At 45.2% G+C, this 15,520-nt stretch overlaps 1 protein-coding gene across 2 annotated transcripts in view; it reads left to right on the forward strand.

The window, feature by feature from the left end:
- Positions 1–950: 950 nt before the first annotated feature.
- The window catches only part of LOC136144260 (ATP-binding cassette sub-family C member 4-like), a 158,390-nt gene continuing 143,820 nt past the window's right edge, over positions 951–15,520 (forward strand). For both annotated transcript variants that reach the window (XM_065902007.1, XM_065902009.1), the window contains exons 1-3: positions 951–1,024; positions 5,917–6,027; positions 6,579–6,699. In XM_065902007.1, coding sequence (XP_065758079.1) covers positions 951–1,024; positions 5,917–6,027; positions 6,579–6,699 — 306 coding nt within the window. The remainder of the gene's footprint in view (positions 1,025–5,916; positions 6,028–6,578; positions 6,700–15,520) is intronic.

Raw genomic sequence — 15,520 nt, forward strand, 5'->3', positions numbered from 1 at the left:
CAGTTTATCCTGGTCATCATGCAGTTAACTTCTTCCACCTGGTGGACTTTTTAGCCTCTGCAAAATAACTCAGGAATGTGCACCAGACCCTGTTATAAAGATTCTGTGACTGCTGCATGGCTAATCTATTGATGAAGTTTTTTTTTTTTGTTTTTACATCTTCACATTCTTCCAATCATCCTTGAGCCAGCCTTTTGTGACTCAGAGGAGGCCTGGGAGACTGACGCTTTTCTACACACAAGAGACAGGCAGAGGGCATGTGATGGGGGTAGGGTCTATCCCAGGAAGGCCCCCCAGGGTCCTGCTCCATTCCAGTTGGAGACCTTCCTGCAGTGCCCTTGTTTGGTCTTGATGAGGGCAGGGTGCCCAGAGGGTGGGCTGCTATCTCCTTCTGCCAGCTTTCTCCTGGTTTCCTCTGCAGCCCATGGGGAGCCGCTGAGCAGCAGACATGGGCGGGGTTGAGCCTCCCTTCTCCACCTTCTGGGTGAGTGCCTGGAAGAGCAGGAACTTCCGCAGAGTTTGCAGTCACGGGCGCTCCAGGGAGTTGGGCTGGTTGTGCCCCGCAGTCAGCCTGCCTGCCTGCCTTTATCAAAGAGGGGGTAGCTTTGCCTCTCACCTGCGTGGGGCTTCTGGAAGTCTACCTGGGTGTCTCTTGGTCCTGCAGCCCCAAATTTCGCATGCTGCATCCTTCCTATGCCTGTGGCAGCACCTGCACAGAGCGGGTGCCTCAAAGGTGGGCCGTGGAGGCTTCTCACTCCTGGGAGGTGGGAGCTGGCAGCTGGCGCACAAAGGTCACTCCACTCTCAGAAGCAGGTGTTCTCAGGCTCCGACCCAGTGGACCTGCAGGGCGGTCAGCCTCCAGCATCCCCGCCGGCGCCTCCAGGAGCAGCAGGAGCCCCACCACCTCCTGAGCAGCGCGACCCTGGTCTGTGTCCGCCTTGGCCGGCAAGATGCTGCCCGTGTCCCCGGAGGTGAAGACCAACCCGCTGCAGAAGGCGAACTGCTGCTCGCGCCTGTTTGTCTGGTGAGCGCCCCGTCTGAGCTGTGACAGTCCCCGCGGGCACATGCCTGACACTGCTGGCTTCTGTTGGGGACCAAGGGACAAGAAGAGGGTGCCCATCTGGGGCCGGTGGCAGTAGGGCTGGGAGGAGGACCCAGGGACCTGGTGTCCATCTTATCCAGCTGCCTCAGAACCGCTCAGCTGCTTTCAGTTCTGAAATAAGCTGCAACTTTCACCCCAAACAAGCAGCTTATGAAAAACTTTATCTAATCAGTGCCCTGCACCTTTGCCATCTTCTAATAATGTCCCCACCTTTCCCCACGTTCCTTAGGTGAACATCTGAGTTCCAGCTGCCCTGGGTTCCCTCTCTCACCCTGTCTATGACCATGTCTTTCTTTCTCTCCCTGCCTCCCTCCCTCTGTGGTCATTTGTCCTGGTACCTCGTTTTTGCCAATTTCACGTGCGTACTAAAAGCAATTGTTTTTTATGAAATGAATGGGAACACAATTCTGGAACACCTTTTCCTTTTTCCTGGACACACAGCCCGGAGCAGAGTGTCTGTTTGACCACAGCCCCTTTCCCTATTACAAATATCTCCACTTCCTCCTTTGAGGACCAAACCCTGGGGATGGGGTCCCTGAAAACTGTGGGATCTTATCCAGATCTCTAGCTCAGAGAAGCAGTGCATGGTCTTGATGTAGATGGTCCTGCCCAGGAGTCCTATGGTCCTGAAACCACTGAAGGGTCTCTGAGCTGCGAGGAAACACAGATGAAAAACACTGCAGAGAGCTGAAGCTCTTAAATGATGTCTTCATCTAATAGCTAGGACTACAGAAAGGCAGGCCTGAACATTTGGACTTTAATCACACTTGGATGATTACTAGATCTTTTGTTTCTCAACCCTAACTCATTCATCTTTCCCACAAATTCTGATACTTCTTTTGTGGGACAGCCTAGGGGATCCCCAGGGGGATGGCAGCTCCTATGCTTGTTTTGATAGTGATATATTCAGTGTATGTGGCTACATCTCTTGGCTATTTGATAGCCCTTAAGGAAAGAGGGTCCTAGAAGAAGGAATATGTGTGTGGTTAACATAAATAATAGCAAAATAGACAAATGTCTCTTTAATTTCATGTAGGGCAAGAAACTTGCAAAGCACATTCTGTTTCTTGATTTTGAAAATGTATGTGCATAGAAATGGAAGTTGGAGACTTTTATTTTGGTTGGCACCCATTTCCAGTTTTCCTGCTGGAGAGGAAGGAGCTATTACCTCTTATTTCACACCTAAATACATTGAAGCATAGAGGTTGAGTAGGTTGCCTACCATCACACAGCTAGTAAGCAGTGGAGTGGGATTTCAAGTCAGGCTGTCTGGTTCTGGAATCTATGTGTCTTATGTATGTAACTGCTGTGCTTGTCATAGAATTGGTTGCCTGGTTTTGTGCCAGAGTCCTAGCCCAAATTGAGACCCCTTATCATGACTGGGGAGTACCTTTCTCTACTCAGATTCCCACAACCAATAAGCAAACTGATGGTGAGACTGGTAGAGCGCAAGCTTTGCTCAATGACCAAAGATGGAGAGAAGGAGACTTAGTTTGCAAATAACCTCTCAGCCCAATTTGGGCTGAGACACTGTTTCTAGCAGGGCTGAAGCAAATGGAAGGGAATCAGGTTAAGAGAGGGAGGAATATTCATGGTTTATGCAAGAATGGGGTGTGATTTGGACCTGAAATTAAGACAACACTCCTTTTTAGTCCCTGTATGACCTCTTCACTTTGTTGTCATAGCCACTGTCAACTGTAGTGGTCCTGGTGGGTGTGTCATTTAGCAGCTAATATATTACAGTGAATGTGTAACGATGCTCTGTGTCTACTGGATAGGTCTTCTGCCATTTGGGTCCTGGCTAGTTCTAATCAGTTCTTATTTTTCTCTTTCCTTTTATGATTGAGTCTGAAACTCAGATAAGAGCAGTTGGTTTCCATTTGAGAAAGGGGCAGGGATATAATTCTGGGGCAACAGCATTTCCTTTTACTGCTCCTTGTTCCTGATGGAGTCTAAAGGGGCAAAGGTTGGTCTTTTGATACTGCTTCCTGCTGAGCTTGGGCATTGTCATATGTTGGGTTAGAGGATCAGAAGTTTCCTGATTCAAGCAAAATAAATCTGATTGTCACCAAGTTAGAGTCCCAGTTTCCCGTAGCCCTGGGTAAAGATAATCTGCCGTTTGATTGTCTCAGTTCTCCAAGAGATAAAACTAATGAGGCAATTGAGGAATCATGGACCAAAGAGCAAGAAAATGAGAGTAATTGTAGGGACTCTAAGAATGGCCTTAGAAGCCCAGGGAAGCTGGGAATCCTTTTGAAGCTGTTACAAATTTGTTCAGTCAGGCCATTCTTGTTCTGAGTATTTAGCCAAGTGGCCTGTCTATTAAAAAAAATTTCTTTTTATTGGAGTATAGTTAATTTACAATGTTGTGTTAGTTTCAGGAGTATAGCAAAGTCAATTATACATATATCCATTTTTTAAAAAGGATTTTTTTTCTTTAAAAAAAGAAAAATAAAGGCTATTAAAGAATATTTAGTAGAGTTCCCTCTGCTATACAGTAGGTTCTTATTACTTATTTTATATGTTCTTCCCTGGTGATTCAGAAAGTAGAGAATCTAGCTGCAGTGCAGGAGACCTGGTTTTAGGTCTGTCGGTTGGGAAGATCCCTTAGAGAAGGAAATGACAACCCACTCCAGTATTCTTGCCTGGGATATCCCATGGACAGAGGAGCTTAGCGGGCTACAGTTCATGGGGTCACAAAGAGTTGGACATGAATATAGTAGTCTATATATGTCAGTCCCAGTCTCCCAATTGTCCCTTCTTCCCTTACCCCCTGGTAAGCATAAGTTAATTTTCTACATCTGTAACTCTACTTCCGTTTGGTAGGTAAGTTCATTTGTATTGTTTTTTAAAGATTCCATGTGTAAGTGATACCATGTAATATTTGTCTTTGTCTGCAAGCAGCTTTCTCTGGCAGTTGGGATGCCCTCTCTTCTTTCTGACCACTTGTGTTAACATAGAAACAACAGGAAATGGTTGCTGGGGCACAAATCCCCCCTTGATCAGCCAGCAGGTAATCAAGAGCTTTATGGTGGTCAAGTGTCATGTTGGCCAGAGGGTCCAGTAAGATTTTATCATTCTAAGGTTAGAACTGGTTTCTCTCCTTACCCAGGCCAGTCTCTGACTGACTTTTATATATATACATATACATATATATATATATATATATATATATATAGTTAGGGTATTATAAATTGTTTCTCATGCTAAGCTCACTAGGGATCCTACAAGAGTGACAACTGCTATTACCAGCCCAGCTCCCCTCCTGATTAGATGAATGGCGCTCTTTGATTCACAGGTTGTGCGAGTGTAATTAAAATCTGAACGTAACCTTCATCTGGGTGTGAACAACCTACAGCCCAGTGTCCCCTGGTAGAGTTTTCTTGGAGACAGTTGATGGCCCAATGTGGGTGGCCCTTGCCATAGGGGCCTCGAGGAATAAACATCCCTCAGGGCTGCACACACTGTCTTTGGGTTTTTTTGAGTCACAGTTAGGTTCATGGTGGTGCCCTTCCATCCAGGGTACTTACTGCATGGCCAGACCCCTCCATGTTTGGTATGATCCTGTCCCCAGAGCCCATAAGCATGGTAACTATCTATAGTTGGCCATGCCTGTAGGTGGAGGGTTCATAGTGAACAGTTGGTTGGACCCCCAGGAAACAGGGATTTGACTAACACATACACCTTTGCAGGGGTGTGGTGGCAGTGGGGGCACCCTTGATGTCCCCGGGCAGAAGTCTGGGCATGGAAGAATTAAACCTAGTTTGGTGATGCTGTCAGCTGCTAATGGAGTTCCCTGAGAGTCTGACGAGCTATATTTATTCCCCAACTGAGGCTGATGGTGACAGATCCAACAGTCAGTAAAACTCCAGCCCTTTTGGATGTTTGAATGTTACTTTTTAAAATAAATGAATCTGCCAGGGAGTGATAGCAAGGAGGACCATAAGAAGAATCAACTGTGCATTTTAGTTGGGAAGGTGTTACTTATCTTTAGAATGACTTCAGGAGGCTGGGGTCAAAAAGAGGCTCACATGAGTGTTCTGGCTGAGGGGAGTCTGACAGGACTGTAAGGAGGTCAGGGTCCAGAGCCTATTAGACTCAGGGTGTTGTGTCCATAAGATAATGCCCTATAACAATCCCTCTGTGTTGACAGCTGATCTAAGGAGATCTTGACCTCAAGGTTGAAACTGCTTTGAATATGACTGGTGATAAGACACTTCAGTCATATCCGACTCTTTGTGACCCCATGGACTGTAACCCATCAGGCTCCCCTGTCCATGGGATTTTCCAGGCATGAATACTGGAGTGGGTTGTTATTTCCTTCTCTAGGGGATCTTCCCAACCTAGGGATAGAACCAGCATCTCTTATATCTCCTGCATTAGCAGATGGTTTCTTTACCACTAGCACTACCTAGGTATCCTTGAATCTGATACAGTTCAGAAGATTTAACTCCTCAGTAATAACAGGGATATATCTGCAGCCTTACCCACAATGGCCATTCAGCTCTATTCTGCTTTCCTGAAACACTGTTACTTTATTTTCATTTCTAGATATAATTTTTACTTAATAATTAAAGCAGTACAGTGTATATACAGTAGGCCACAAATAGCCGGCTTTAATTGTTATACCATGTATAAGCCAGCATGACTTTCCTATACCTAGAATGTATGTGTGTAAGCACATGTCTAATTTCCCCTGGTATCTTTATATATTTAAAATGTAGACTTTTTTTTAAACAATGCCCATGAATGTAGGTTTCTAATTAGAAATGTGTAATTTGGATGTATGTTACTCTCTTTTTAATGTTTAACAGGTGGCTAAACCCCTTGCTTAAAATTGGTTACAAACGGAAATTAGAACCAGATGACATGTACTCGGTGCTTCCGGAAGATCGCTCCCAGCGCCTTGGAGAAGAGCTGCAAGGGTGAGCACAGACAGCAGGGAGGAGGGGAGGGAGAGGGAGAATTTCCATGTGCGGCTAAAAGTGTGTGTGTGGGGGGGGGGCTTTGCCTTCCTCTGGGTTCTTCTGAGACTCCTCCCCTGACTCTGCACGCTCAACCCCTCAGGCTGACCCCGGGCTTAGCCCACCTTGGAGGCTGGGGGAGCCCGTGTTCCCTGTGCATCTGTGGACGTGGAGGGAGCCCGCAGCCACAGCCCTGGAGGCCGAGCTCTGTCCCCGGAGGTGGGGCCCCTGGAGGAGGGTGTCTGCCCTCCTGAGCTGCTCTTGACCTGTGAATCCAGCAAATCTCGGCAGAAACTTGTTTTCCCAGAATATGGAACTTTTCCCTCAAGGCCTGTTTCTCTGGTACTTTAGAGTCTGCACCGCTCATCTTTCAGGAGCCCTGTGAGCAGTCAGCCAGCATCCATGGGGCCCCACAGAGCGCCCTGTAGTGAAGGCTCCTCTCCCACTCCAGCCTCCACTGTTTCCCTGTGGTGGACACGCTGTTCTTCACTGTGTTCTGTTTCTCGTCGCAGGTACTGGGATCAGGAAGTTAAGAGAGCCCAGAAAGACACACAGGAGCCTTCCTTAATGAAAGCAATCGTAAAGTGTTACTGGAAATCCTATTTAATTTGGGGAATGTTTACATTTCTTGAGGTAAAAGATTTTCATCCTGTGCATTGCTTTTTGGTGTATGTGTCTCAGTACTGAGGTGGACGGGACGGGTGGGGAGAGAGGCCAGTCGTCTAAGGTCTGAGGATGAACCCTCACGGAAACATGATGGAGCTCAGAGGTCGTATTTATCTTTAGAATGACAAGAACTGGACTACAGGGGTTACTATTTTTCTTATAACCAATTAAAGAGTATTGTGGAAGGGACAGCCTTGAAATAAAAGACATTTTATATTATGTTACAAAGTTCCTGGTGCTCAGTATAAACGCTGACTGATCTTTGACCTGATCTTTGACCGAAGGAAGATTCCAGCAGCCTCAGGCAATATGTGCTCTGTGATTTAGAGGAAGGTAATTTGGACCGGAGCCCAGAATAACGTACATTTTAGGGTGCTTTTGTTATAGTTTAACAAGGTAAAAATTGTTACCTTGATCAGGTCACATCTGATAAATGCTTTTCTAAGAAGATACCATCACCTCTCCTCCACCAGGGGAACAGAACCCAGAGCCCTGTGTCTAGACTGTAGCTGCCCAGAACTCCTAAGAGCACACCTTTCCCCAGGCTTCCCCCTTCCCCGTGGGATGGCACTGTGAACCAAAATCCTCATGGGGAGGAGCTCCAGCTTCACCGTGAATTCTGTGCACCCTCCCTGCTGCTTTCTCTCCCTGGTTGTGAGGATGGATTCCTGGTTGAAGGGGGATCCTGGTAGCCTGGCATTGGCAGAGGGTAGAGGAGGGGAATGTGCAGGGCAAACCAGATGCAGAAAGCTGTGAGGTCAGTGACCTCCATAACCCTGAAGATCCTGGGTCAAGACCTCCCAGAGGACAGTCCACCTGGGGACACAGTGCCGTCAGCCCCCTGTTCTGGCTGAGCCTGCTGGAGGTCTGCTGCAGACCGCCCTGGGTGGCTCGTGCTCTCCGTGGTCCCTTAGCGCTGCCTTAGGGTCACGGGCGGCCTGTGAGTGTGTGAGAGCAGGAGGGATGGAAGAGGCAGTTGTTGTGAAAGGAGTGTTTTTGGTGCAGGAGGTAGTGAGTTGTCCTCAGTCCATTGTGCTGGAGTGAGGTAGGTGAGCCAGGTGGTTCACAGGTGGGTGGCGTTGCTCTTGTTTAAAGGCTGTGCTATACTGAAGGGCACTGCGGGCAGTGGGCAGCTGGGTAGGTGAAGTCCTCCCCACACAACTGGAGAGACGGAGAGTCTGTCAGCTTCCAGGGGACTGGGTGGTCCTGGGAAATGGAGTTCTCACTGATGTCAGAAGAGGATTGTCCATTGTGCCAGAGGGTGGGACAGCTATGTGGGGCAGAGTGCCACCTGAGAGAGGGCTCTGACCACCTAGATGCTGCAGTGCCTTATGAAGGACAGCGGGTGGGAGATGGAGCAGGAGCCCTTCAGGCTGTCCTAGAACTTCTTTGTCCTGTGTGCAGCTGTCCCACTGATGGTATTTCCACATAGTCACAAAAAATCTCTGTTTGAAATACACAGGTGGCAAGCTGGTATGGCCTGTTTGTACAGGATTTCCTGACCTCACACAGCAGAGCTGTCATGAATTCTGCTTATCAGGAAACCCTGGGGCCTCAGTGTCTGCTTGTGACTCATGCCAGGTGCCTGGTTGGATGAGTGACCTCAGGGTTTAATGTTGGATCATATCCTGGAGCAGGTCTTTCTCTGCTGTCCCTGGTTCTCTAGTTTCTCTTTGGTACCAGATGCTCAGTTCAGTTCAGTTCCGTCACTCAGTCATGTCCGACTCTTTGCGACCCCATGAATCGCAGCACACCAGGCCTCCCTGTCCAACGCCAACTCCCAGAGTTTACTCAAACTCATGTCCATCGAGTCGGTGATGCCATCCAGCCATCTGGTCCTCTGTTGTCCCCTTCTCCTCTTGCCCCCAATCCCTCCCAGCATCAGGGTCTTTTTCAATGAGTCAACTCTTTGCATGAGGTGGCCCAAGTATTGGAGTTTCAGCTTCAGCATCAGTCCTTCCAATGAACACCCAGGACTGATCTCCTTTAGGATGGACTCGTTGGATCGCCTTGCACTCCAAGGGACTCTCAAGAGTCTTCTCCAACACCATAGTTCAAAAGCATCAATTTTTCAGTGCTCAGCTTTCTTCACAGTCCAACTCTAACATCCATACATGACCACTGGAAAAACCATAGCCTTGACTAGATGGACCTTTGTTGGCAAAGTAATGTCTCTGCTTTTTAATATGTTATCTAGGTTGATCATAACTTTCCTTCCAAGGAGTAAGTGTCTTTTAATTTCATGGCTACAATCACAATCTGCAGTGATTTTGGAGCCCCAAAAAATAAAGTCTGACACTGTTTCCACTGTTTCCCCATCTATTTCCCATGAAGTGATAGGACCGGATGCCATGTTCTTAGTTTTCTGAATGGTGAGCTTTAAACCAACATTTTCAGTCTCATCTTTCACCTTCATCAAGAGGCTTTTTAGTTCCTCTTCACTTTCTGCCATAAGGGTGGTGTCATCTGAATATCTGAGGTTATTGATATTTCTCCTGGCAGTCTTGATTCCACCTTGTGCTTCCTCTAGCCCAGTGTTTCTCATGATGTACTCTGCATATGTTAAATAAGCAGGGTGACAACATACAGCCTGATGTACTTCTTTTCCTATTTAGAACCAGTCTGTTGTTCCATGTCCAGTTCTAACTGTTGCTTCCTGACCTGCATATAGGTTTCTCAAGAGGCAGATCAGGTGTTCTGGTATTCCCATCTAATTCAGAATTTCCCACAGATTATTGTGATTCACACAGTTGAAGGCTTTGGCATAGATTCTAAATAGTCTTAAAGTCAAGTGGGTCTCAAAGCATAGCCCATGTGTCTGGGTTTGAACTGAGCTGCTGTTTTTTTGTTTTTTTTTTTTCTGTCCTGGGCTGTTAGCCCCTTGAGTAGTGTCACTAACCCTTGTATGGATCCCATTCTAACATAAGTCCTGGGTCTTGGCTGTGGCAGCTCATGGGAGAAACAGGCATAGAGGGAGAGGCCACAGGATCTGGGGTTCTTCCTGAGATGGAATCCTCCCCACTGTGGTGCTGGGAGTGTTGATTTCACAGTTTTCCAGCCCCAGTAATACTTCCTGCTAGGGATCCAGGAAGGCCAGGCCAGGGGCTGCATAAGGTGCAACTGGTAGAGCCCTGGGCCCCTTCAGGGGGTTGGTTGTTGTGTGGTCATGGTGGAGAAGTGGGGAATAGAGGACGTAAATGTAGGGGCTCATCTGTGTAGTAGTACTACTAGCAGTACTAGTTAAATAATTGATTTTCTGAAGCAATTCCCATGTTGTGATCAATCTATACTGCTTGTTGTTCTTTATATTTTAGATGGTGGAAGATCTAAACTCAGCCCAAGATTTTCTAAAACACAAACATGTTTCCTTTTTGATCTCCAGTCCTCTTTTAATCCCTCAGGTGCACAGAGCACTCCGTGGATCATCCATGATCCCAAGCAGTATGGTCTTACCACCCACAGCATAAGCGGTGCCTCCAAGGTACTCCTGGCAGCACCAGTGAGAAAATGCTGGCTGACATCAGTCCAGGGTGAAGCTTTTAGGGTTTTAGAATTTTGAGATATGAAAACCTCTCTCCTATGAGAAGGGCTTCCCTGATGGCTCAGCTGGTAAGGAATCTGCCTGCAATGAGGGAGACCTGGGTTTGATCCCTGGTTTGATCCCCTGGACAAGGGAAAGGCTACCCACTCTAATATTCTGGCCTGGAGAATTCCATGGACTGTCCTGTGAGAACTGAGGAGTATCTCTACCTCTCAGAGAAACAAGTACCAGGCTATGGAACACTTGCTGGTCACCTCTAATTAGAACAGAACAGCCGGAGAGTTCCCAGCATACCTGGCCCCTGTGTGCACCTCCACGGGTATTGCGGGTGGGGAGGATAGGTCTCTGCCTGCTCAGGGCCCTCAGGGTGGAGAGGAGGAGCCTGAAACCTCTGCCTGGGCCTGAGTCACAAAGACCACCTCCCAGGTCATCTGCGCTTCTCTCTGAGAGGTGAGGTCACCATTGCTGGTGTATATGTGGGGTGACCTCAGAGAGCCAGAGTGGGTTCACCCAGTCCCTTCCCCTGAGAGGGGAGTTGTGACTGGGAGTTATGTTCTCTTCCCAGGACCCTTAGAAGTGGCCCGGCCTTGTCCGGTCACTTGTCCTTTGTCTGAATCCACTTTTACTGATGGTCTCTGGTCCCGGTGGAGGCCGTGGGAAGCCCATGTGTGTGTAAACCTTCACTTGGAGCTCAACTGATGGGCAGGAAGGAAACAGGATCATCTGCGTCCCACAGTGGGCTCTGTGCCAGGATTCGTGGCTGGTTCCCTGAGAGCTGAGTGGGCTTTGGGTTAATTTCCCAACCCTTTCTTCCATGTGTCCCTCATTTTGCTCAACCTAGGAGACTGAGGAGTGGCTGCTGGTGGCAAAGATACTGTGGGCTGAGAGCAACCACTGAGGGCCACACAGCAAGGGAGAGGAGGAGGGGACATCGAGCCAAGCAGACAGGGTACTGCAGAGCAGACCTGCCCTGCTGATTTTGAGAGCATAGTATTAGCCATGAGATGTTAGTGATATCCACAGTGATGACTTTGAGAAATATATGACGGTAATGATTTTCAATTCATCTAAAAAAAAAAAACTGTGTTTTTGCTGTCTCATTGAAAACCTTTTTTAAAAAATTGAAATACGATTGACTTACAATATTATATTAGTTTCAAGTGTATAGCATAGTAATTCAGTATTTTTGTACATTATAAAATGATCACCCTGATCAGTCTAGTTACCCTGTGTTACCATACAAAGTTGTTCCAGTGTTATTGACTGTATTTCCTATGTTGTACATTACATTCCCATAACTGGAAGTTTGTGCCTCTTCATCTCCCTCACCTATTTCACTCATACTCTGATTAGAGTATATCCCTCAATCCATTATCTTTAATAAGTTGAGGAAATAGGTGACTCCTTTTTAAAAAGATTGCTTTCATAATGGTGAAAAATTCAAAATTCTGCTTGGAAGTGAAACTTTTAATTACTGTCCAGAAAAGTTGGCTTCTAAAAGTGACTTTTCTCAAGAGTTCTTGTTCTGTCACAATGGCCTATAAACAGCAGTGAGTTTTCTAAGCCCTTTGTGAAACCAGCCTCTACCATTAAGAATAGAATAGGTCTCTTCCCAGGACTCCTGTCTTTTGTGCAAACTGTAGAAATCTTTGCTAATTTTTTGCCTTCTCGTGTGACAAGAAGGTTCTGGTTTATCATTACACAAAAAAAGCTGTGCATCTTTAAGTACAAATTTGCCCCAGCCCTGGAATCTCCATTTCTCCAAGCAGCCATGGCTCCTTCTAGTGGGAAATGGTATTTAGAGACTATGGTCTGGGCACTAGGGGTGCACATTGCTGTTGAGTTTGCTATAGTTTCTCAGCTTTTTCACTGGACAAAGCTAATATACATTTTTTGTAGTAAACAGACCTTGAGTTTATATGGGTATTTCCAATCGAAATCGGATTCAGGATGGTAGTGCTTTTACCTTATCTTTTTACTCTTAGATTGGTATCTCTTTTCCTGTCATCATCTTTTCTCTTTTCTGCCATGCCTAGTAGTGGCTCAAATGGTAAAGAGTCTGCCTGCAGTATGGGAGACCTGGGTTCGATCCTTGGGTTGGGCAGATGCCCTGGAAGAGGGCATGGCAACCTGCTCCAGTATTCTTGTCTGGAAAATTCCATGGATAGAGGAGCCTGGCAGGCTATAGTCCATGGGGTCACAAAGAGTCGGACACAACTGAGAAACTTCAGTTAATTCCAGTTCTCAATGATACCAACATAATTATTCATTTACAAATCTTATAGTATCAATACTATTAACCATAATGTGACTTTTGGAAGCATATTGTTGTTGTTGTTTATATTGTACTTAGATAGGCATATCACACAGGGAATGTGTTTTCAATTTTTTTAAACCACTTTTAATAATTCTTTTTTGTATAACTGCCAACCTACTGGATGGATATAGTTTTTGTTTTATTTTACTCTGAAATTTTAGAAATTGATTTTGAAAACTTGATTGTTTTATAATTACAATTGTGTATAATGTTTTCATAATTCCAAAGTCAAATCAACAGAAGAGGCTATTTTTAAAGAAGACTGGTATCCTTGTTCCATTCTAATTCTTCTCCCTCTTTAGTTGTAAATTACAAATTTGATTCATATTTTAATTTTGTAAATACCATATTTTATAAACATTTATTTTTTTCCTGTGGTTTCGAATGAAAGGTCTGAATTTCATTTTGGAGTCTCAAGAGTTTGGGTTCATAAGGAATTTTCTTAGAAGTATGATATGTAACATCGAACTCAGGGTAAAACCTTTTGTGGTACTTGTAAGTCCTTCAAAGCAGGTTCACGGCCTCTCCAGGCCCAAATGCCCTGATGATGCAGGAGAATAGCAGATGCTTTCATGGGATTAGTTTCTACATCCAGAATCTTCCAGGCAGAGAGAACTTCAAGGTCCATCCTTAATCAGTTGAACCTAAACCAGTTTCCGGAGGCTTGACTTCAGGCCTCAGAGTGCTCTTAACCCCTCCCAGATGATGCTAAGGTGCAGTCAGGATGAAGACCACTGTGTCAGGAGGAGTGAAGTTATATTTAGCATCCTAATGGTTATTATTTTCCCAAATTCACTGCTCTTCCTCCTTAGCTCTGGATCTTTCTCAACTCTACTGTTTGTCACTTGTTCACCCATTTCTGAAGGTAAATTGCCCCTTCATTTTTCCCACAAGCTTACTTTTTTCTGCTTATATATTTCACTCAAGCATTTTTTCTTTGTCTGATATAGGTTGTTTCTGTTTTCTGTGTTTTCTTAATTTTTCTCATAAAGCAGAGATGGTGGAGTTGGGTAAGAAACCTTTGAAGTACATGTAGAAATGTAACAGAGAAACTATACTGAGTAGAGAAATTTTAGCACTTAACCCTGTGAAAATTTCCCCTAAGAAGCAGGAAATGGGGCCCAAAAGTCAAACACTTTTAGGAGGCTGAATACCAAGGACTCTACCAAGAAATATCTGTCCCAGAGACTCTGACATTGTTGTAGAACCTTGATTGAATGGTGTCATTTTATATTAGACTCTTTTAAAAAATCTTTCATGGTTTCATAGTTGTGAAGAATTCCTATGAAGATGTAAGAACTCTATTCTCAATTGGTTTGTGTAAAGAGTATTCTCAAATCAAACTTAGACTGATGTCAAAGATGAAGAATTTTGGGCATGATTTTTGATCTTGTGCCTGCTTATCCAGAAAGTTTTAATGTGGTTAGTTTCAAGTTTGATAGGGAATATTTTCTCAGTTGTTTTATTCCTCACTAGTTGAGGGTTAGGATTAAGAATAGACAAAAGAGTAGAAGCTATAGGCCATGGACTGGCATTACTCCTTTGTGAGTCTGTTTGCTCAACTGAGTATTAAAGACTCTCTCAGGAGATAAACCCAGACTCTTAGGTGGTAATGACCTGCCTTTACTTCATACTCTTTTTTTGCTGGATTTCTTGCATTTATTAGTATTCTTTTAGGTGGGTGACATTACTCTTACTCCTCCTGTAATTGAAATGATGTTAGAAATCAAATAGATGAGTAATAGATAGCTGAATAACACCCAACAAAGGTCCATCTAGTCAAAGCTGTGGTTTTTCCAGTAGTCTTGTATGGATGTGAGAGTTGAACTATAAAGAAAGCTGAGCACTGAAGAATTGATGCCTTTGAACTGTAGTGTTGTAGAAGACTCTTGAGAGTCCCTTGGACTGCAAGGAGATTCAACCAGTCAATCCTAAAGGAAAGGAAATCCATCCTGAATATTCATTGGAAGGACTGATGCTGAAGCTGAAACTCCAATATTTTGGCCATCTGTTGGGAAGAACTGACTCAATTGAAAAGACCCTGATGCTGGGAAAGATTGAAGGCAGGAGGAGAAAGGGATGACAGAGGATGAGATACTTGGATGACATCACTGACTTGATGGACATCTGTTTGAGCAGGCTCAAGGAGTTGGTGATAGAAAGGGAAGCCTGGCAAGCTGCAGTCCATGAGGTCAGAAAGAGTTGGACATGACTGAGAGACTGAACTGAACTGATAGGACACAAGTGATTTCCAAAGAGAATCACAGTTTTAGGACACTTTGGAATGGCAGGTGTTACCACTGGGGTTCTGGTAGATAGCCCCAGGTTTGTAGCCTGCAGCACTAGGCTTCCTTTGAACTTATCTGGGCTAGGACTGCTATGTGTAGTTTGAATTTCTTGATTCTCTGTGTAAGTCTCCAGACTTCTATCTCAGTAAAGTGTATAAACAGTGTGCTTTACAATCTATGAGGGGCTCTTCTTAAGCTCTTAGTGCCTCCAGGGGTAAATGATGAGGCTTGCTTGAAATGTAACAGTGAGCCTTTGTGTTCTTACGAATTGATCATCTTCCTCTGAAATGGTCATCTTAGTCATAATTCTTCCAATAAACAGTCTTGTCTTCTCTGGAGTAGATGAAATCTCCTGTGACCTTGTGGAAGGTAAGACAGGTGTTACAGCCTATGAACATATGTGTGTAGAACAAGACAGGAGTGCAGGGCTTCAGTGTCACATCCATTTGAGAGATGGGGTCTGCTTTCTGTAAATAATCTGATCAGGCAGTAGTTAGTTGAGCAGAAAATGCTTTTTAGTTATGCTTTATGTTTTGAGTTTTGAATTCTCCTTCTCTTCCTCTTGTGGGTTCCTCAACATTTTACAGACAGAAGAGAGCTAACAAAAACAAACCCGTCAGGGAACTTCCCTTGTGGTCCAGT

Source organism: Muntiacus reevesi, chromosome 11 (assembly GCF_963930625.1).
Source record: "Muntiacus reevesi chromosome 11, mMunRee1.1, whole genome shotgun sequence".
Classification (NCBI taxonomy): domain Eukaryota; kingdom Metazoa; phylum Chordata; class Mammalia; order Artiodactyla; family Cervidae; genus Muntiacus; species Muntiacus reevesi.